This window comes from Phaseolus vulgaris, chromosome 4 (genome assembly GCF_000499845.2).
Source record: "Phaseolus vulgaris cultivar G19833 chromosome 4, P. vulgaris v2.0, whole genome shotgun sequence".
In the NCBI taxonomy this organism is placed as follows: Eukaryota; Viridiplantae; Streptophyta; class Magnoliopsida; order Fabales; family Fabaceae; genus Phaseolus; species Phaseolus vulgaris.
This window is the reverse complement of record NC_023756.2, coordinates 9490752-9513463: the sequence shown is the minus strand read 5'-3', so window position 1 is coordinate 9513463 and position 22712 is coordinate 9490752. Positions and strand designations below refer to the sequence as shown.

Genomic DNA, 22712 nt, shown 5'->3' with positions numbered 1-22712 from the left:
CAAAACTTTCGGTCCAAAAATACTTTTTTTTCACTTCTGAATTTAAAAATTGCATAATATAGATATTCTGCAAAATTTGAAACTATAACAATGATGAAGACCTGGAACAGGGCTTTGATTTTGAGAGACAAAAAGACCATTTAACTATTTAGAAATGAGTGGCATGATGATGATTTCTTGTTACAAAAGCCTTAATAAGGTTAAGAAAATGCAGCAATGGAACATGAAACATAGACCAAGACCTACAATTTTTGACATCACCAAGCAGGTTTCGACAAACTCATGTTCTCCTTTGACTTTTGTGGCAAAATGAGGAACCATTTTGGGAGAAAGATAATGGGAATTTGTTGTTTGTAGGAGTGCAAATCCATGAACATGCATCATCATAATTTTCGCACAGAAAAAGTGGGTGCCAAATGTTTGATGAAATGCTTCAGCATGCTTTCACCTTTTGGCTTGATTATGATGTGCAGTTGCGTTGTGAAACATCTCGTGATTTTTATGCTCTGAATCCCACTAACTTTGGGGCATCATCAAAGTGATCCACCACGTGCTTCAAGTGCAATTTTCCTTTGATAACTATTTTTAGAATAAATAGTTTATTTCGTTCTTGAAATATAATCTCTCACGTATTAAATTTTTAAATTAAGAAACGCCCAAATGACTTCTTAAAACGTTTTTGGTTTGATTATGTTTTTTACCTTCAAATTTGAAATAGATTCAGTGTTGGTCTTTTAAATTAAAATGAATTATTATTTTAGTTCCTTGAATTAAAAAAATAATGATTTTAATTCTTAAATATTAAATTTGAGAGACTAAAGTAGTTTTAAAAAAACTAATTTTAGTCTCTAAAATTTAGTTCAAAAAATATAATTTTATTTTTTTAATTTAATTGACAAATATTTTATGTTTTAAATTTGAATGATGAAAATCACATTTAATCTAGAATTTCAGAGATTAAAATAATAAATAAAATTTCATTTAAATTTTTAAAATTAATCTCTTTTTTTCATTTTAATTATAACGTAAGGTTTTATTTTATTTTTATAAAAAACTATGATGTTAAACATTATTATGAAATTTGACATGTGTGAGTGAGTGAGTTAGGATGAAAGTTTAATTTTGTTTTTACTAAGGTTTCAATTCCTTTATTTTTTTTTTATAGTTTATAAAGAAGATGATGTGGGAATAAGGATTAAGGACTGAATATCTTACTAGATTTTGGTGAATTGAATAGGAAGTTTGCTAGCTAAGTACAATTCTTTAAGTTAATAGGTGCTTATATTTAATGGTTGTTTAGAACTTTGGAACATCTTATGACTAAAATAAAATGTTTATAACATGTATGTTGGGATTAATATTTAAGGATTTAATATGATTTTCGTTTATGTATTTTGATATGAAATTGATTTTAGTTTGTAGTTGAAACTTTAGATTTTTTGGATTCTTATATTATGAAAACTATTGAAATGAGATGACGTTAACATTTTTGTCAACATTTTTGTCATGTGACAAATGCACTTTCGATGTGAACGTAAAGTCTATTAAAACGTTTAGGTTAGAGAAAAGTTATTATCCACGTCAGAACGAAAGTTCAGGATAAAAAATAATTTTAATATATTTTTTTGATAAAATGATTTTTTATATAAAAAAGCTTAAAATATTTAAAAGTATATTATAATTAATATTTTGTTTATATTTAACTCTAATATTTTTACATAAAATAAAATATTTTTTATATAAAAAATGTTTAAAATATTTTTAAAATATATTATAATTAATATTTTTTTTATATTACAAAAGTATATTATAGTAAATATTATATATAAACTAATTTATATAAATTATTTTATATAATTTTTCAAAAAATAAATAAATTATGTATAAATTAATTTTATATGTGGTGAAGCATTGTAGTTAGTTTTTCTTCTTTTATTAGGTGAAAATAATATTTAGCTAAAAATTCTTTCAAACACTAGTTAAATTAACCTCCCTAGTCTTAAATTGAAAACGAGTACACTGAAAGACGTCATAAATGATGTTAGGCCTAAATGTTGTGAGATAGAGTATGGATTTAATTATGTATTTGTAAAGAGAGTTGTCCATTGAATTTGACTCTTTCTCTAAACCAAGAGAAGTTGTTGGATGTATTGGAGTGCTCATCTATTTGGCATCGTCTAACATGAAATTTTAAAGTAATTATCTAACATACTTCATCTAATGTATCTATATGAAATTATCTACTTACTTGATTTGAAATCTTAAGAAGAAAGTTCTCCCATCATGTTCATTTCGAACTCGTCAACATAAGACTTGAAAATTCTTGGCAGAGAAGCTCATTAGTTGCACCAAAAATAATGTCATCAACATAAATTTTGATGTATGATGAATTCATTTGAATAGTCGTTGTAAAATATAATAGTGTCTACTTGTCCATGTTTGAAATAATTTTCGTTTAGAAAAACACTAAGCACTCATACCAAAGCCTAAGAGCTTGTTTGGATACATACATACGCTTGATTAATTTGAAAACATGTTATGGAAAGTAGAACTCTCAAAACCAGGAAGTTGTTGCACACGTAGACTTCTTCTTTGACGAATCTATTGAAAAATGCGTTTTTCACATCCATTTGATATAATTTCATTTTACCGAAAGTAGCAAATGACAACAAAATTTGTATTGCTCTAAATGAGATAGAGAAGCGTAAGTGTAATCTATATCTTTCTCTTATGAGTATCTTTTGGCTACGAGTCTAGTCTTATTCCTTACAACCTAACCCTGCTTGTCCAATTCCTCCTATGGTGTTAATGAAAAAGCTTCTTCATGTTGGAACAAACGGTGGTAGATTAAGTCTTCATCAGAGTTGCAATGGTTTGAAGGCAAAGGTAACACATTGGAACCTTACTCAACCTTAAAAGTCACCAAGTTGTTGGATTAAAGCCACGTATCTAATTTTTTCCAAGCAGTTGGAGACCATTCATGGACACACAAGCTTCTTGTCTCTGCCTTTCTTTACGACTTGAATGTTTCTTTTCTCATTCACTTCCAACAATAGTTATGGTTTAACTTTGAAAATTATTATTTGAGCATGCACAACGTGCAATAAAATATATTCAATATGAAATGATGTATTTATTTAAAATATATTCAATATGAAATGATGTATTTATTTAAGTTGTATGACTGTTTCTCCTAGATGTCTTCCTCTGGATTAGTTATGAGAGTTCGATTTAGAGAGACTTTGGAGTAAGTCTTGTGATGAAGGTTATGGTTGAGTTCATGTATAAAGGTTAGATCACCCTTAAAGTGATTCATATTTATTTATTTTTTATTACGGATAAAAAGAAAACACAAAACCTATAAATCTTCTTTCTCCCCATCTCAGATTATTTTCTCACTCCACACTCTTTCTAAATCATTTATGCCAAATACATAAAATCCTCACAACTACACTCAAGTTCTTTCTCATAAACATTAAATTGGCTATACCAAACACAACATAAGAAATTCTAATTATCAGAATGTCCAACAATCGAAAACTTTGGGGAAACCGAGAAACAAATTTTTGATAAAGAAAACTTTATTTTATATATCATGGGCGTGAAGTATCAGCCCATTTTTGAGAAAAAATTTATTTAATTCTCTATTTTCATAAATTTGTAACTTTCCTCAGTTACTAGCCTTTCGTAATTATATTTGCAATACGACATGTATTTTAATTTATAGAGAACAAAACTGAGTACAAGAGACCATGAACACAGGTCCGGTTCATAGGGTATGACTTGTTTTTGTCAGAATAGAATCACAACATATAATTTTTCTAGGGTTCTTTAATGCAACGAAAACTACATTGATCATTATAATTCTTAGTACGTAATTAGCTCCTGATATTTTTCTATTTTTAAGGTTAAAAGTTACTATTTTGTGTGGTGACTATTTTTGAAACTATAGACTATTTTTAGGAGACATTTATTTTTAATGTATTCGTATTTTTCTAAACTTAGTTCATCAACTTTTTTAGTGACATGTAGCACATTTTTTCTTAAATTTGTTTAATTAATTTTTTAAAAAAGAAAATGTTGATGAAAGAAAAAGTGATCCTAAACCTATTTTTCTAGGGTAATTGAACTTGTCTTAAGGTCAAAAACCTAGAACTTGATGAATGATGAGTCTTGGTGGGTCACATGGGAATCACATCCAAAAGGACTGCGTCGTCATGGATTGATTGATTGAGAAGTAGAAAAATTGGTCTTCATTTTCTCCACTTCTCTTCATCCCCATCTGCACCACATTTTTGAAGTGTATATGAGCCAAATGCTCACAGTACAGTCCTTATCTTAGTCCCCTCAACAATAATGACCCTTTTGTTTTGTTCTGGTCCCAACAAAAGCAAGTGGCTATTATGCATTGTTTCCCTTTTATCTTTCATTTCTTTGTTAGGTTTTGAGTACATAGAGAGTAACTCACCTTTTTTTGTTTTTACTTTAACTTGTGTTCTTAAAATTTAAAATAGTCTTAAAAAAATAATCAACTTAATTTATGACTTGTGTGTCCTTCATCTTCCACTCTATCTTTCTATTTTTTGGAGAGAAATTTGAGCTCCTTTTGTCTCAACTAATTTATTTCAAGGGTTTAGTTTGACTGGGACAGGGGTAAAAAGAGAAAGAAATGAAACAAAAAGGGACTGAAAAGTTGAGTTGTTTGAATTAAAGGAGAAAAAGAGTAAGAATTTGTTGAGATCCTAGATGATGTGGATTATTTGTCTAAAATGTCTGTTAAGCTTCTAGACAGTCTCTTGAGCTCATAGACAGTCTCTTGAGCTCATGGATGATCTATATCACACTAGACAGTTTGATGACCATAAGATCATATGCGAAGTTTATGTTTCATGATAACAAAAATAAGCTGAATGTTTTATTTGAGATTTTGAATGATGTAATAATGTTTTGTATAACTGCAATAAGTAGTAGAACAATTAAACATCTACAACTTTTGTTAACGATAGGTAGTTCAATGAACAAATTGAACATGTAGCAAATTTTGTTTAAAACAGTTAATTGCAAAAAATTAAATCTTTAGAATACATATATTTGTTAGAAAAGCATTTAATCAAAGTAATGTAATATTTGAAAACAAAAAGGCTTTATTCGCAAGTTTTGTGGAACTAAAAAGATATTAAGAGTGTGTTTTTAGGAAACAAAAATATTTTTTTCAGAATTATCTTGCTTAAACAAATTTTATCATATATGATAACCAAGGACACAATAGACACTTCACAATTAAGTCAATCATCTCAGCATCCAAGAGAAGACTCCACCAAACTTTAGAATAACCTCAACAGAAGAAGAACTAACATAGGCCAAAACATCAAATGTTCTTTCTTCTGGTCTTTTAAAAAGACAATTTTATGTAAATAAATTGGGCTCACTTTGGGGGTCTAAATAGAAGAATAAGCTAGAGTAGGGTGCACTTAGTATAGTTTGGGCTTGGGCCAAAGCCCACTTTTCATGACAATGCACCTAGGATTAGGGTTTTTAACCTAGTTTTTATAAGATGTAGGCTAGCTTGGGAGGCTTTCCACTTTGATATACTTTCTAGAAGGTTTCTCACAAATGACACCCATACCCATCTATCTTGCTCTCTAAGACACTCTCTCCTATAAATAGAATTCCTTGCCTCATGTATTTCACACTTGAATTTGAAATAGAAAGGAAACTCTGCAGAAGTGTTTAATGAGCTTTGTCTCATTGAAATTGGGTCTTCTTTAATCAATTTTGCTTCCCCATCTTCCTTAACCAATTTTTCTTCCAACACTTGATCTTATTACTTGATTAGGTGATGGAACACTACTTTCAACATCTAGTACCAATATGCATTTCAACACCCTCATGCATCAACAATCTGCCAACATGAAATTCAATTGATTTTATTCTTTTGAACATAGAGACCATTCAACAAGCCTAACTTTATGAGACCCTCTAACAACTTTAGTAATGTAGAGTCGTCTAACAAGTTTAATCTTGACGTGTTTTTCGCATGTTTTGGACTTGACAATGATGTCATCCACTTAAACTTCTACACTTTGGCCTATGAGGCCTTAAAATACCTTATCCATGCGCCTTTGATACGTCGCTCCTGCATTTTTGAGGTCGAACGATATGACCTCGTAAAAGAAGTTAGCCTCGTTCGTCATGAACGTCATATTTTCTTTATCTCCATGATGTATCCATATTTGGTTGTAACTTGAGTAAGCATAAAGGAAGCTAAGGATCTTCTGCCCTGCCGCCTTGTCCATCAGTCGATCAATACTTGGTAACCGGTACGTATCCTTCGGGCATGCATTTTCGAGATCTGTGTAGTCAGTACACATTCTCCACTTTCTGCTTTGCTTCTTAACCATGATCACATTCGATAACCTGGTGGTGTATTTAGCTTCCTCTATGAACCCGAAATCCAATAGCTTCTCGGCTTCTTCCTTCGCCGCTCTCATTTATCATCTTCCAACTTTTTTTTTTTGCAAAATGGGTCTAGCATCTAGGTGGATACATAGCCTGTGTGAGATCACATAAGGATCAACATCTAGCATCTTGATCGTGGTCCATGCTAAGAGATCAACATTGTTCGTTAGGGATTGTGATATGGTCTCAACCTCAACCTTGGACAACGAAGTCCCTATGCGTGTAACATGGTCATCTCCTTGAAGTTGGATGGGGAGCTCATCCTTATTCTTGGGGTCTAGATCAACCATAGCCATGATGCTCATGCTTTGTGATGAGGGTTTGGCCTTGAGCATCTACTCTACGCGAAGGCTAGCCTCATAACATTCCCTAGACATTCGTTGATCAACTTGCACGGTGACGATATCTCTGGAAGTCGAGGGGAATTTCATGGCTAGGTAGGGGTGGCCACTATAATGCCCAGTTCGTTTAGGGATGGTTTGCCAAGCAGAATGTTGTAGGACATATTTGCGTCCATGACGAGGTACCAAATTTTGATGGTTCGGGTGCTGAGAATGTGTATAAACTCATATGAGTAATATACTTGTCAAGGTGTTCGTCTGGGTCTGTCATCCCATTGTATTGGTGAATGGTTCGTCCCTTCAAGTTGTGTGGTAGTTGGGCTTACATGATGCCATCGGCAAAGGGATGTCGATGTGTTCCTCCGATTGTGTAGGCGTTGACGGAAATGTTTAACTTGAACTCAATATTTTCACTTCCAAACTGAGGTGGTTTGGTCATGGCTGATGGGAGGTCACGGGGTTTCTATTGGGTTCGTGTTATGCTCGACCTCCTTTTCATTGAGGCCTTTGGATCCTTCGACCAATCTTCTTCCCATCTCCTTGTTCTCTTTTCTGAGATCTCGAAGCTCCTCTTTGTTCATTCTCTTCATGTCAACCATCTTTAGCTGAAGTGCCAAAGGTAGGGTGATTTGATCGCCTTGCATCATTGTTAATTGTTCATTGTTCGTTCTTCTTCCTCCTTGTTGCTACCATAAATCTTCTTCAAATCCTTCTCGGTTCCACAGTGGGCCCCAATTGTCTTATAAAAGGTTGGGAAGGTCTCAATTCTTCTTTTATCTCCTTGCGCTAGTGCTAGTCCTAACTAATGATTTCATGTGATCTTTGGTCTTCAGTTGGTGTGGGTGGAGTACCTCCAAAAGTTAATCCGATGCCTAAGTTAATGCCTGGTATGAGGTATGCAAGAGTAATAAATATTTTTTTAATGCATACCTTTGTCTTGGTTGGTGTGCGCATGTATAAGATCATGATGGACCTTTAATATTGGACTGAGATTAGGACAAATTATCGAGTTAGCCTCTGAGTTTAGGTAACATTTTATACTGTGATCACATTAATCATGTTCTGTTAAGGACTATTTGTTGAGTCTATGAAAACTATGTCGACCACATCACCAGAAGGGTATTCAATCAATGATCTTGATGAAGACCTCTCGGTGCCATATGGTACAATTTGTAAACTAGCATTTCCAACCACTTGGTGAATTGCAATTTTTCTTCTAAGCACATGGGCAATCTTCCTTATCGTTTTGAAAACTATTTTTGTGACTTAAACTTGTGAAATCTACATATAGGAATCTGTATCTATTTGAATAGACCGAAATAAAAACAAAAACAAATTACTAATATGTTGTTATCTATTTAGAATCTTTTTATAGCAAGTTATTTGATCCTTCTTTCACAAAATGCAAAGGAAGCAACCAAACAAATCATGAATCACATCACATTACCTATTTCTCAACCTCAAGCATCCATGAGGATGTCTTGTTTTGGATTTTCCTTTTTGCTATGATGGAGTCACAATGCCTTGACTGTTTAGACCACACAATTGTATAACACTTATCTTCTTAAAGTAGTTTTGAAGTTTCCTTTCTGTCCACAAAACTTTAACATGATATGTTGTAGAACTTATTTGAAAATTGTAAGGATACCCTTATATCATGATAAGCTCACAACTCAAACGGCATAAACTTGAACGGAGTACATAGTCAAATTATTCATTTGGGTTAAAATAAATTAACAAGATTGATAAATAAGTAACCATTAAAAGTATGTACAAAAAGAGTTAGATTTCTTAAATAAACATACACTATCTTTTAATTAAAATATAAAAAAAATTAACCACTTCCTACCGATAAAGAATAGTAGTTGAGTTAATTGAATATTCCTATTATATATATATATATATATATATATATGTATATATTAAAAAGGTACTTAAATTTAAAACTATGAAAGTATTTTTCTAATAATAATAATCAAAGAAAGTTGAAGTGATTAAAATTTGCTTAAATTAATATCCTTCTCGTTGAGTTATCAGTGGATCACAGTAGAGATGGTATAGATAAAGTTTCTATTTCAAAAATTCATTCCACTACTCGTTTCACTATTATTTTAGTATTCACCAAAAAATATCAATGATTTTTTTTATACGTTCGAGTATCCATGGATAGCTGCAATTTTATTTTATTTTTACTTTTTAATTTTGAATAAATTTTCTTAAAAGAAAATCCTTAAAATAAGTATGGACTCTAATAATAGGTCTTAGATGCTAACTTAATATTTTTTTTATAAAATATGAGACTTAATTATTAAATTTTTAGTACTAACAATTATCTTATAGTTAGTATTTTCTTTTAGACAGAATTCTGCATTTAAAAGTGTGGTATATCCATTAAAATGAAGTTGATTAATAAAGTATTATATGATTCGTACATTATATGAAAGTTCGCATTCTTCATCTACTAAGAATTATTTTATTTAACGTTGGATTGAAAGAATCATATGTTGTAGAATATAAGCATATTCTTATCCACAAATAAATATTTGAAAAGAAAGTCCAATTGATTTGTATATTCATGACATTGAATGATGATGTGGTCGTGGAGGTAAAGTAGGTGAAACTTCTTATCCGTTTCTATATCTTATAGGAGTATCCTTGTTCACAAATGTAGTTATCAAAAGGGTTCACAAATATTAATCCATCCAAAGGATTCAGTTTGCTAATCAATAACTATTAAAAAAATTTATTAAATAAAAATAAAGTTTATTAAATAAAAATAAAATTTAAAAAATAATTATTATTTACTATGTTAACTAAATTAGGTACTATTTTAAAAAATAAAAAATTATTGATATCTAAATTATTAATAAAAATTTATAAAATAGTTTATATATTAGTATATCTAAATTAGTTATCAAGATTTTAATTACTAATATTTTAGATTCTAAATTAGTTTTTAAAAGAATAATGAAGACTAGTTTAGAATATAAAGTAGTTAATGGTTAGATACCAATTTAAAAACTACTTTTATAAATTTTTATCAATAGTAGAAATTATTTTAGATATCAATAATTTTTTGTTTATAAAATGATCTCTAATTTAATCATTATTCATGTGATGATAGAGGAGTGTTGTTATATGAGATGTCGGTCTATCTGAGATGTCAAGTTGCATAGTGATGTCTAACATGAAAGTTTTTATATATATAAAAAAAATCAATATAATAATTAATTATTTTAGTTGTTTATTTGTATTTATTGATTTTCTTAAAAATAGATAAGAGAATCTTCTTCAAATTAATTGTAGATAATTTATGAGATTCTGGTAATTCTAGAAAAAAATGGTAAAATTTGGTAGAACCAGCTCATCATGACCAAATCATGTTTTTTGGTGCTGCTTTCCAAATCATAATTTTGAAAATTGCAGTGAGGAGAGTAGCAATGGAATCAAACCAAATGGTTCATTGGCAATTGGTACTTATTGCTTGGAAACAAACACAACTTTGAATTTGTACGTCTCTTTCTTTGCACATATTTAACAAAACGATTTGGTAGTTGTTGATCAATACAGTGGCTGCATGCTATATACTAAACCAGTATATATCATTGTTTTAAAAAATTATGGAATTCTTATTTAGTTTTGGAAGTGGAATAATTCTTAGAACATTCGTACATTACATGTGTGTGACAAAGTAAAGGCTAAAGCTCAACCACGGTGCCTACTCGAATATCCAGCATGAGTTCCTCTATTAGCCTTCATTTATTGGCACAATTAAACTAGTAATGGTTCATGAAGTTATTTGGGAGCATAGGAACAAAAAATCAGCAGATAATTCATTAATTTCTCATCCTTTCATATCTGATAACAGAAACCAAAAGTACAGAATGTGAATATCAGAAAGCAAATGGTAATTGGTTCCATCCCAGATACATATATATATATAAATATATATAAAACATATGTTGAGAGAGGTCATCTCATTAAATAAATTTCCTTACGCAGAAGGATTAGGCTCTAGGTTTCGGATGAGGATAATCTGGGCAACAAAAAAGCAAAATGAAATGGGAAATTTTGGAGACTTAGTAGCCTGGTGGCTTGTAGGCAATGAAACTGATGCACTGCACTTGACGAACGTTGTCAAATCCAATGATACGGATGAAACCATCGGGATGAGCAGTCTGAGCCTCGTAAAGCTCCTTCAACACCTGAGAAGAATCAGTGCACCCAAACATAGGCAGCTTCCACATCGTCCAGTACCTTCCATCATAGTATCCAGGTGACTTGTTGTGTTCACGGTACACGAAACCATGCTATCAACACACATCAACATCAAACACAAACATCAACATCATTCATTCATTCATTCATTCATTCATAAATTAACCATAATAACCCTTTCAATTCAATTCAACAAATTCACCTCCAATTCGAATTCCAAGCACGGAACCCATCCTTTCCGAAGAAGGTAGTCTACTTCCTTTGCCAATTGTTCTTTTGTCAGGGGTGGCAGGTACGAAAGAGTCTCGAACTTCTTCTTCCCAACTGTTGGCCACACCTACTCATTTCATTTCCATCATAATTCAGTTAACAAACTAACTAACCAACCAACTTCCAAATCTTCACATTTTCCTATCACATAAATATCTTCTCTTACCTGAATGCATTGCACTCTTCCACCGTTGTTCGCAACGGAAGTAATATCATTGTTCATCTTCCTGCTTGGGAACCCTCCCAGGGACTTCAGCCCAGTGAAAGGAGCCACCATACCGGCACCGGCACCGGCACGGTTAACGGTCGTCACAGCGGGGGAGGAGATCATTGAAGAAGCCATTTCCTTCTTCTTCTTCTTACTTCTGAATCACTTGCTGTTCTGCTGCTAGATGCCCAAGCTTCTGCTCCTACTTGCTTTATATAATACTATCATTTGTACAGTACTGATCCAATGGTGTGAGATGGAGGGGTTTGCTTGCTGAGATGTTACAACCGTCGGATTCTATAAGTGATGACATTACAGCATATTGGCCACACGAGTCAGCAAAATTTTGAAAGCTAGCCTTATCTTGAAAGTGGCTTGCATGAGATAACAATTATAAAGCTCAAATCAAAAGTCAAGTATTATTCATACGAAGTCCAAATATTGTGATCCTCTAATTTAATCCAGAAAAAAAAAATCCGTTGTCAATTAGAAAAAGTGTGTTGATACCTTGATAACACTACACCTGAATACCACTAGAAAAAAAAATTATTTATAATAAATTAAATTTTGAAATTGCATTCATCAACTCACATTTGTACATATACACTTGTGATTAAAACAAATAAAATATGCTCATTTCCCTTTTACCCATCTTTTTGAGAATAGAAAGAAAACCTGCTTTAACAATATTAATTTGACGCCCTTTAAAAATATTGAAACTTTTACTTAGTGCTTAAAATTGATTCGTGGTTGATTTTAAATAAAGACTTGTAAAAGTTTTTAAGAATATATTTTTATTGATGTAATTATGTTTGTGTGTTTATAAGCGATAATGATGTGCTTAAAGGTATATATGTGGTCTCATTTTAATGATACTAGATACTCATGATGGGTATAACTTTAATTTTCTTAAAAGAAATTGGGGTTTATGTCATGATATATATTAACAAAAAAAAAAGTAAATAAAAATAAATAAATATAGGGAGACTAGACCAAAACTCATATGTTAACAAAAACAATACATAAGTAGACTATATATTTTCATAAAGAATTCTAAGAACAAACTAGATGGAAACTTATTATACTAATAAAATGATTCTCTATGAATAAATCATAAATTAGCGAACTTATCAGCACATGTTTTCCCTTCACGAGAAATATGAGTAATCCTAAACCTAACCCACAATAATTAAGATAAGTATTTCATCGATTACTACGAAACATCTACGGAACATTAGTCCTAGCAGTAAATGGAGCACAAACCAAGACAAAATCACATGCAAGCCATACATTAATAAGCATCATCTTTTGAGCTTCCTCCATTGCATGTATAACTCCATAAAACTCAGCAACCATAGCTGTCCAAACTTCAAGAAACACAGAGAAAACACCAATAAACTCTCCCATATTGAAGGAATTCCATGGTAGAATGCAAATTCCAAGACAGTCATGCAATTTCTTCAAAAGAATATTTTCTGCAGGTTTGGTACTCCTATAAGTGATGGTGGTTATGATTTTTGTAATACCTAGTTAAAAAAGGTTTTAGAACATTAGAGGGTTAGTTATAAGGTGGCTTTAACTTATCACCCACAAACAAATGGGCAAGCAGAAGTTTTTAATAGAAAAATAAAGAAAATATTAGAGAAAACAGTGGCCTCGTCTAGAAAAGATTGGTCAATCAAGCTTGACGAAGCTCTGTGAGCCTATAAGACTGCATCTAAAACTCCTACTGCTCTTTCTCCATTTCAGTTGATCTATGGGAAAGCATGCCATCTTCCAGTGGAATTAGAATACAAAGCATATTAGGCATTAAAGACGTTAAACTTAGATGCTAAAGCAATTTAAGAAAAGAAAAAATTACAAACCCAGGAACTTAAAGAGATGAAATTAAATGTCTATAGTTCTTCAAATCTCTATAAAGAAGGCACAAAGAAATATCACAACAAGAAGATAGTGGAAATAAATTTTCATATTGGTCAATCTGTGTTGTTATTCAATTCCAGATTGAGACGTTTTCATGGAAAGTTAAAATCTAAGTGGTCAGACCCTTATATTGTGAAAAAGGTAAAGCCTTATGGAGCAATAGAGTTGGAAGACCCAATATAATATAGAAGTTTGGTAGTAAATGGTCAAAGGGTAAAACCATACTTGGGTAATGAGAAGGAGAACTTTACTATGATAATTCTTTTAAATGACCCCTAGAGAATCAGGCATCAAGCTATATGACGTTAAACAAACGCTCACTGTGAGGAAACCTAGTACACATTTAAGTTTTATGATGATTTGTTATTTGTTTGATTTTTACTCCTTAAAAAACCATGTTTTTCTATAGAGAAACTCGCTAAGGCATCATATGTCTCGCTTGGGCGAGTTTGATGATGTAAAAGTTCAATTTTTGTATAGGGAACCTCGCCCAAGCGTAGTAAATATCGCCTCGACGAGGTTGACGGTGTCAAATCAGTATTTCTTACAGGGATCCTTGCCCAGGCATGGTATATCTTGCCTAGGTGAGTTAGACGGATAAACAAGAGGTGCTCTTTGGAGTCATCTAGCCCAAGCGAGATAAATCTTGCTTAGGTGAAATTCCACTTATATAATGTGCCTGAGCAACACATCTAATTCACTTGAGCGAGTTTGAAGGTCTCAAAGTAAGAAACTAAAGGCAACCCAATCCCTATTCGCCTCTCGATAAATTTGCAGCCTATGTAGCGTAGCCTAGGGATAAGTTTTATTATTCAGGGGGCAGATCCAGCAAATGAAGCAGGGCCATCTACAACTGTAGATGAAGACTTTAACACAGAGCTGGATGACTCCTTATGAAGAGAGGATTGAGCAAAAATATGATTTTATTTTTGGAGTTTTTTTTTTCAGTTATTTAAATTTTGTTTTATTTATTTATTTATGTTTATTTTCTTATTTGCTGATTTTGTTTTTTTATTTGCTTATTTTCTTATTTTGTTTTAAATGGCTTGAATTGATATTCTTGAATAATTTTTGGCTTATTTGCTTATTATGTTATTTTTATGTTTTGAATTATTTTTCTTGAATCATTTTTATTTTAATTTAATTGTTGAGTAGTTTTCTAGTTTTATTTTTCTTAAATAAATAAGAACTCCAATATTAAATTTGAATAGTGGAAAAAAGGACTTTGTGTTTAAATATTAAATAGTGAAATAAATTAGACACGGGTTAGAAAAGAAAATATTATTGAATCCCTACTCAAATATAGTTGAAATTGTGATACATGAAAGTTTAACAGGATGATTGATTAGAACATAGAATGACAAAACAATAAAGAATGAGTAAACCAAGTGAGTGTGTGAACCTTAAACAATTTTAAGAGTTTTAGTGATGAATTGATAGTTGTGGTTGCTTAATTTTTAATTTTGTTTTTGTTACATCATAAAAGAAGATGATTGAGGCAATTAGGTTAATTACGAACCTAGGGCCAAATAACCAACCTTTATCTTATTAGAATTCAATTTTTTATATATCCCCTTTGAGTCAAGATTTTTTGTTATTATTGCACCCTAAACCTTTAATGATATATTTTCCTACCCTTTGGCATGTTTAAGGAAGGAGAATGTTGACTTTTTTTTATGGAAAATGCACCGCATTGTCAGAAGTAGTAATGTGTTCCTAAAGATAGATATCGAACCCACAAGGGACAGTAGAATAAATAAGTAAAATATTCACTAAATATAAAATAGAATAGTAAAAATGCGTTGAAAGTTGTTGTGATGGCAATGATTAATCAGAAAACAAGGGAAATAATTTGTTGCTTCAAGTTGGTAAAATAGAGATTGGCTTTCATCTTTCTCACTTTTATGTATTTTGATTAGCATGGGAACATTATGTCCTTTGATATATATTGATGTCCGTATAACATTCATTTATATCGATTTCTCGCATATAAAATTATTAAGATGTTTCCTAAAAATCAATTCCTCACATATTTATAAAAACAACTTAGAATCCAACTCAGATGTTGATAGCAATTAACATTTCAAGTCTATTCCTAGTATTCAAATATGTTAAGTATTATTTTTTAAGTCAGAACCATAAAAATACTTTCTAGTGAGATTAAAGATTCTAGATCAAGACTTAGAAGCAAAACAATAATACGAATAATCAATCAAGAACAAAATATTATATTCAAATATCACCTCAATAATAAGAGTTTGAACAGAGTACTATCAATCACAAAGGGTAGAATTAGTCACTCATGATAACTATTACACGCAAAGATGACATGGAAAGAAGATCTAGGATGTTTCTCCTTGACGATTGTCTTCTTTAATGTTTCACACACCTCTTATTCACTTAATTGGGTTACAAGTCACTCAATGGTGTTTTCCTCTCAATTTGGCACACTAGGGTTGTGCCTCAAGCCTCCTATTTAACCTAATTTGTTTGGACTTAAGTGACTTCTCGTTTGGGTGCTAATGGGCTCGCTTGGGTGAGTAAAACGTAAAAAGGCCCAACATTACTGGCACTATCTCGCTTGAGCGAGATCCACTGGTAGCATCTTGGCTTTTTGCGAATTTGGACAGCTTTGGTGAGTGTTGATACATTCCAACTTTCTCTTTTTAGCTTTGTATATTTCCCTTTTGCTTAATTATCTCCATTCTCCCTAGAATCCTGAAATTAAAACAAATTTGGGAATAAATTGTTATTATTGAAATTAAAATCATAAAATATGTAAAAATGTATAAATTAGAGATTATTTTATACTTATTTTAGAAATTAATATTCATAAGTATTTATATTTTAATATGAAATATTACTGAAATTTGGCACTTATCAAAGAACATAAATGCAATATATACAGAAAAGAGAATGGTTGGTTCTAATTGATGAAAGTTCAAAATAATTGAAAATAGGAAGAATCTATTCCTATTGATGAAAAAAAGAGAGAAAGAGAATTCATGTGAAGATCATGAAAAAGTAAAAGTAAAATGAGGAAAACTGTGAAGTAAAAAGAAAATGTTGATTAGATAACACATATGTGCTATAATTAGATTATAGGTATGTTCTTCTTTAAAATATGCATTTTGTTATTTGAAAAACCAATACTTTTTGGCAGCCCAGCCTCGCTATAACCTTGTAAAAGACCTTAAGATTCATGTTTCTAATATGTTTGTGATATGAAGACGAAATGAAAAGCAACTATAATTTGTTATGATTTAGTGAAAATAGAGAGAAACACTTACCTGTGAGCATATGAGAAGAAATCCCTTGATGAATTGTCATTTTATTGTTTTGATTTGATCTTGAAAGTTGATTGTATCTATATTTTGCTATATTTAAATTTTGGAAGCATCATAAGTTTCTAATTCAATATGTTGTTTAGTGAATTAAGTTGTCTTGATATTTAAATTTAAATATGATTTAGTGATATTTAGTTACTTTGCTTGAGATCAAGCAAGATTCTAAGTATGAGAGAGTTGATAAGTGTCAGATTTCAATAATATTTCATATTAAAGTACAGACACTTATGGATATTAATTGATAAAATAACTATAACATAACCATAATTTATGAATTTAAACCTTTTTACATATTTTGTGATTTTAATTTGAATAAGAATGATTTATTCCCAAATTTGTGTTAATTTTAGGATTTTATGGAAGAATGGAGATGAAAGGGCAAAAGGATAACATACAAAGCTGAAAAGGAAAAGCTGGAATGCACCAGTACTCACCCAAGCTCGCCCAAACTCACTGAAACCAGAAGCTCCTAGAGGATCTCACTCAGGAAAGATCACTCAGTGACGTTGGGCATGTTTTCGTCCAACTCGCCCAAGTGAGCCCAACTTCCCCAAGTGAGAAGTCACTTAGCCAAGCCCAACAAGGTTAAATAAGAGATTTGAGGCACAACCTTAGAAATCATTGAGCGGATTGGAAATCAATTGGGAGAATAAAAGGCGTTAGAAACCCTAGAGGAGGCATTCGTCAAGGAGAAACACATGATCTTCTTTTCTTACTCTCCATTCTTGTAATAGCCAACATGAGTGGCTAATTCTACCCTTTGGGATTAAGAGTAATCTTTTCAAACTCTTATGTATTGAGGTGATATTTATATATAATATTTTGTTCTTGATTGATGATTGATATTTTCATTTTAAGTGTAATGCTTGTTTACCATGATCAAGATTCTCAGATTTGACTGGAAAGTACTTCTAAGTTTCTGACCGAAATGACAAAGCTTAACATATTTGAATGGTAGGAATAAATTTTAAATGTTAGATGTTATCAACATCTAATCATAATGATAAGTTTTTATAAATATGCGAGTAATCGATATTTAGGAGACTTTCTTAATAATTTTATATGCGAGGAATCGATATAAATGACTTTTATATCTCCACAACATCAATCAAAAGATAGAATATTACCATGCTATTCAAAATACAAAAAGAGTGAGAAGGATGGCCCCAATCCCAATTTTCTCAATTGAACCAACAAACTCTTTGACTTAATATTTTTTTAATTATTGCAATCATAACAAATTCCCAACAAACTTTATTATTTTGTTTTCTATTTAGTGAATCTTATACTTTTTTTTATCAGCAAAGAATGAAATTAAATTGAGGGAATACAAAAGGGGTATCCCAACCCTTTTACACTTACCAGATCACATAAGGAAACAAACAAAATAAAAAAGCATCCCACATAAGAAGAAGGTACAATGCTGATTACTATAGAAGACTAGGAGCCTTACACTTAGCTCCATCGAGTTGCTAAAAGGGAAAGCATACAGTAGCATGAAAGACCTCCATAGCTCCCTGATAGTACCTTCCTCCGCTATTTCCTATACTCCATGTTGGACATTGGTTCCACCCTATAAAGTCTTGCTTACATTCACTTCAACAAACACAAAACTAATGACCTCAATAAAGTGTATGCACCTAGGATTTGCACGGCCAATTCCAATGTTTCACACATCACAATAAAATGTAGCAGCAACTCCCTGCTTCTGTTCTTCAACACAAAGCATTACAGAACACTCACCACCAACCAACTAATCTAGAACACTTCAAATACCAATTACTACCTTAGTTGCGAATTAGTCAAATGGAAATCGACTGAAAAGAATTCCAGCGCCATATACAATCAACCAGCTTACCATGATCATTGTGTCACTTTGTTCTTTTATTTATCTGCATTCCTTCTCGGCACGTTATTGCCTCATCCAGCTCCCCTGCCCAACCCAAAGTTGGCATCACTCCATAGACACCCTCCGTATAACCATGCTTCTACCTCATATCCACTAAATGTGGTAGGGCCCATGTATGCAACATAGGCAGCCACCCTACATCATCCAGTAAGCACACCAACCATAGTAAACAAGCAAGCTAATAAGCCACCCACCATCAGTAACCCAGATCCTGTTCAAGTACCAACAAAACAGCCCCTGCACGATTCAGTGTTGCCAAAACAGGGTTGGTAATTCAGTGAATCTTATACTTGATAATTCAAATGTTCTTTGTGGGTTCGATATTCATTGTTAGGGACAAATTATTACTTTTGACAACGTGGTGCACTCATTACAATAAAAGTATTTTTATTAGGGTTTTATTTTTACATTATCCAGGGTTAAAACCTTTATTAAGTCATTTACCCAAGGTTGCAGTTTCCCTCGCTAAACCATCCATGGGAAACGTGTTCCCCCGGCTTTTTTAAACTGCATGAAAGTCTATCAGAACCCTTGTTAAATACCATGAGTTTAAGAACCTCCATAAAATACAATGGGTTTAAGAATCTTCGTAAAATACCACGAGTTTCAAAATTCCCGTAAAATGACTTGTCATTTGAAATAATCTTCAACCCCATTTTTTACCATCTCTAATGATCCTTTTGACTTATCTCTTCTACCGTAGTCACTAGTCTCCGACACAGGCTCAATGGCTGTGGAAAGTAGTCCTAGCAAGGAATCACAATTTAGTCACACTTATGTCTATTATATATAAGGAGAACAAACAATAAATAAGACACTATCTTCTTCTTACTCCAATACTGCTTCTGCCATCACCTTACTGTGCCAACATGGGTCACAAGCCACTATTACCTAGCTCGACAAAAACTAATGTTTATCACTGCTTTATATTTCCTAAATAATTGCATTATCTATCTGATGTGGGCTTCAAAGCCATTTGTGTTATGGGATAAAGATTGCAAGAACATATTGCAAGGAGAAATTAACTTTATTACTTCTCACTTTCACATTGAATTAATTATTAGAGGCATTTTAAAATAAAGACCTTAATTTAAAATATTTCAAAATTATGAGAATTAAATATTAACAATTATAACTAAAACAAAAATTGCACACAAAATATGTACATCAAAAGCTAAAACAAAATTAGTCAGATTTTTTGAAGTATGGGCTCGTAAAAAAAAACTAGGAATTATATAAACCAACTACCATCAATCATAAGAAATATGCAAATATTGTTGAAATACTTATTATCCAAGATTAGTTGTTGAAATGTTTATTATTCAAGGTTATTTTGCTGATTTTTTAAAATAAATTTTTGAAACTTTAGAAAATTTATTTGTAATGTAAAGTTACACTTTCAAAATTTAGAGAAATTAATTATAAAATATATAAAATATATTAAAATTGTATAGTTTTTAGTTATTTATTTATAAATAGATTTAATTATATTTATTTATTAAATTTTGAAAAATATGGAATGTGTTATTGAGGCTCTACAATAAATCTTTGGAATTTAACGAAGGTTAAAAAAAACCTTTGTTATTTTGTTGAGATTTTAAAATAAACCTTTGAACAAAGGTTAAAAAGACTTTTGTTAAGTTGCTGAGGTTGAGGTTTTAGAATAAATCTTTGAAATTTAACGAAGGTTAAAAAACCTTTGTTATTTTGCTGAGGTTTTAAAATAAACTTTTGAGATTTCACAAGGGTTAAACAACCTCCATTGTTTTGCTGAGATTTTAGAATAACCTTTGCAACTTAATGAAGGTTAAAAAACCTCCTTTAATTAAAACAATTTCTAGGGTTATATTAACATCCGCTAAATAACCTCCGTTAAACTTTTTTCTTTTAGTAACTTGCGGTAAAATAGTCATCAGTCATCTCTTAAATTTTTTTCTTCTCTTGGGTCCCTAGTACTACCTTGTACACTAGATGAATGATGAAAATGATCCCTCATTTTTGAATAAAAAAACTTATTTTCACAAAAGATTTTGATTCAATAAAGAGTGATAAATTTTTTTACAAAAGGTTTTAAAGTTGGAAGTTTCCTACAAGATCAAAAAGTCAAAATTTCTCTATGTTCACTCCCAGAAAAGATAGGTGCCTCACTAGGACAAACTTGAAAATCAAATCTTTCTTAGCCAGAGATTCCTTAGACAGTTTTCACAAATTTTCCTTGAAAAAAACTTCAAAACATTTTTTTTTGTAATTGTTGTGTGCAAAAAGTTCTAAATGACCAAAGGAAGGTCAACAAATTGATTTGATTTAAGATAAAGTTTCCTATTTATCACGAAGACTAAAAATCAATAAAACAATGAAGAAAGTAAAGAGAAAAAGTTGCAAAATTGATATCTCAAAGAAAGCAATAAAGTAGACGATTTTTCCTAAGTGCTTGTGAGACTTGAAGCCTTCTAACACACTTTCACCACTAAATGTGCTTTAATATTACAATGTTTTAGTAGGATTGCTCCTAAGGCATTTTTCCAAACACTTAAGCAAAGAAAAAAAAGCAAAAAATTCAAGGAAATATAAAGGTTTTGTGACAATTGTTTAAAAGTAATGGTTGTGAGCTATATAGATCAAAATTATACTTCTCCTTTGTTTTTGCTTATTTTTTATTTCCTTTCCTTTTGGTATGTGAAATTTAGTCCAACTCTCTTTTCCTCATGTGTTTGCACTCCAAATTTCCATGCCTTCCAAAGTCTTAGACACAAGAGTGATCTTTCCACTAGTTCTTCACTAACACACCTAATATGCCACCTTATGGAGAGGTGAGTTCAAACCAAAACTTAAGGAAAAACAAGGTGTTAAGTCTAATGACTTCAAAAGGACTACAAAGCAATTCAAATAAAAAAATTATCAACTTAGGAGGCTAAACATCAATTGATAGATTGCATGAGAAAACTGAAAGGAGATAGAAGAAAAGGAAAAGCACTCAAAATGAACCTAATGAAAGTTACTAAAGTAGGATTTCAAAATCAACAAAAGTATTGAATCAAATCAATCAATATGTCTTATCACATGTGCAATTTACATCATTCAAAATTGAAAAAATTCAAGTTCAACTCAAATACAAAATCTCAACAATGATCACTAGTACACTTGAATTGCTCTGTTTCTTTGACTTTTGTGTAAGATATGATTGACCTTTTACTTTGTTCTTTTTGTTCTTAGTATTTTTTTTTTCTTTTTCAGCTCTCAAGGTCACGGTCTAATAGATTACAATGCAAAAAATTCAAAAATTCAAGAGCAACTCAATCCATACACCATATTTCACCATAGTGTAGAAGATTAAATATGATTCAAGAATGGTTCAATTGAGGAAAATTCTTTAGTAATGTCCTAGGAGGCTTTCGACCAACACATACAAGTCTACGAAAATGATTTTGATTTTTGCTAATGACTAATAGAAAAAAATAAACTCAAACACAAGAGAATAAATCCTAAACAATTCGACAACACTAATTAGAAAGCATGCCAAATTTTGAAAAAAAAAATTAAGGCCTACTTTTAAAGATTTTCATGACATAGTAAGGACTAAACGAAACTCTAAACATAAAAGGATGATTCATAAATTTAAAGCTAAGTAATGGAGTTATACAATCTAGAAAAATTTGACATGAACACAAAACTAACACATGCAATAGGAAGCCTAAAACAATATTGATTCAAGACTAGAACAAGTAAATTGAATAAAAAAACACACATCCATTTGACACAAAATTCAAACTATCCTAAAACTCAAACAATGATCATACATGAAACATCAAACATATAAGACAAAACTTTTAAAATGAAAAAGAAAACTTAGCTCTTATAGCCTTCTAATTGACCTAGCTCTAATACCAATTGATCGAACCATCCCTCCAAGCGTGAGAGGAAGAATTAGCAAAAACTATACAACTTTTTCCCAAGTTTTAAGAATATTAACTTGCGAGGAACTCTTCCAAGAAAAGTCTCTTGGTATGAGAACCTAAGAGAAAATTACTCTCATTTTT

General features: G+C 31.3%; 1 protein-coding gene across 1 annotated transcript; it reads right to left on the bottom strand.

Annotated features, from left to right (window-relative positions):
- Positions 1-10629: 10629 nt before the first annotated feature.
- Positions 10630-11971, bottom strand: LOC137837210 (ribulose bisphosphate carboxylase small subunit, chloroplastic 1). Its single transcript, XM_068646138.1, has 3 exons — positions 11455-11971; positions 11221-11355; positions 10630-11110 (listed from the first exon to the last, which is right to left on the bottom strand). Exons 1-3 carry the CDS (start codon positions 11629-11631, stop codon positions 10880-10882), a joined length of 543 nt encoding a protein of 180 aa, XP_068502239.1. The 5' UTR covers positions 11632-11971; the 3' UTR covers positions 10630-10879.
- Positions 11972-22712: the final 10741 nt, after the last annotated feature.

Excerpts from the sequence above, each read along its gene's own strand:
- LOC137837210 (XM_068646138.1), bottom strand. The coding sequence starts at position 11,631 with ATGGCTTCTTCAATGATCTCCTCCCCCGCTGTGACGACCGTTAACCGT. Across the intron at positions 11,356-11,454 it reads GAAGAGTGCAATGCATTCAG|GTGTGGCCAACAGTTGGGAA; the intron begins GTAAGAGAAGAT and ends TGAAATGAGTAG. Across the intron at positions 11,111-11,220 it reads GCTTGGAATTCGAATTGGAG|CATGGTTTCGTGTACCGTGA; the intron begins GTGAATTTGTTG and ends GTGTGTTGATAG.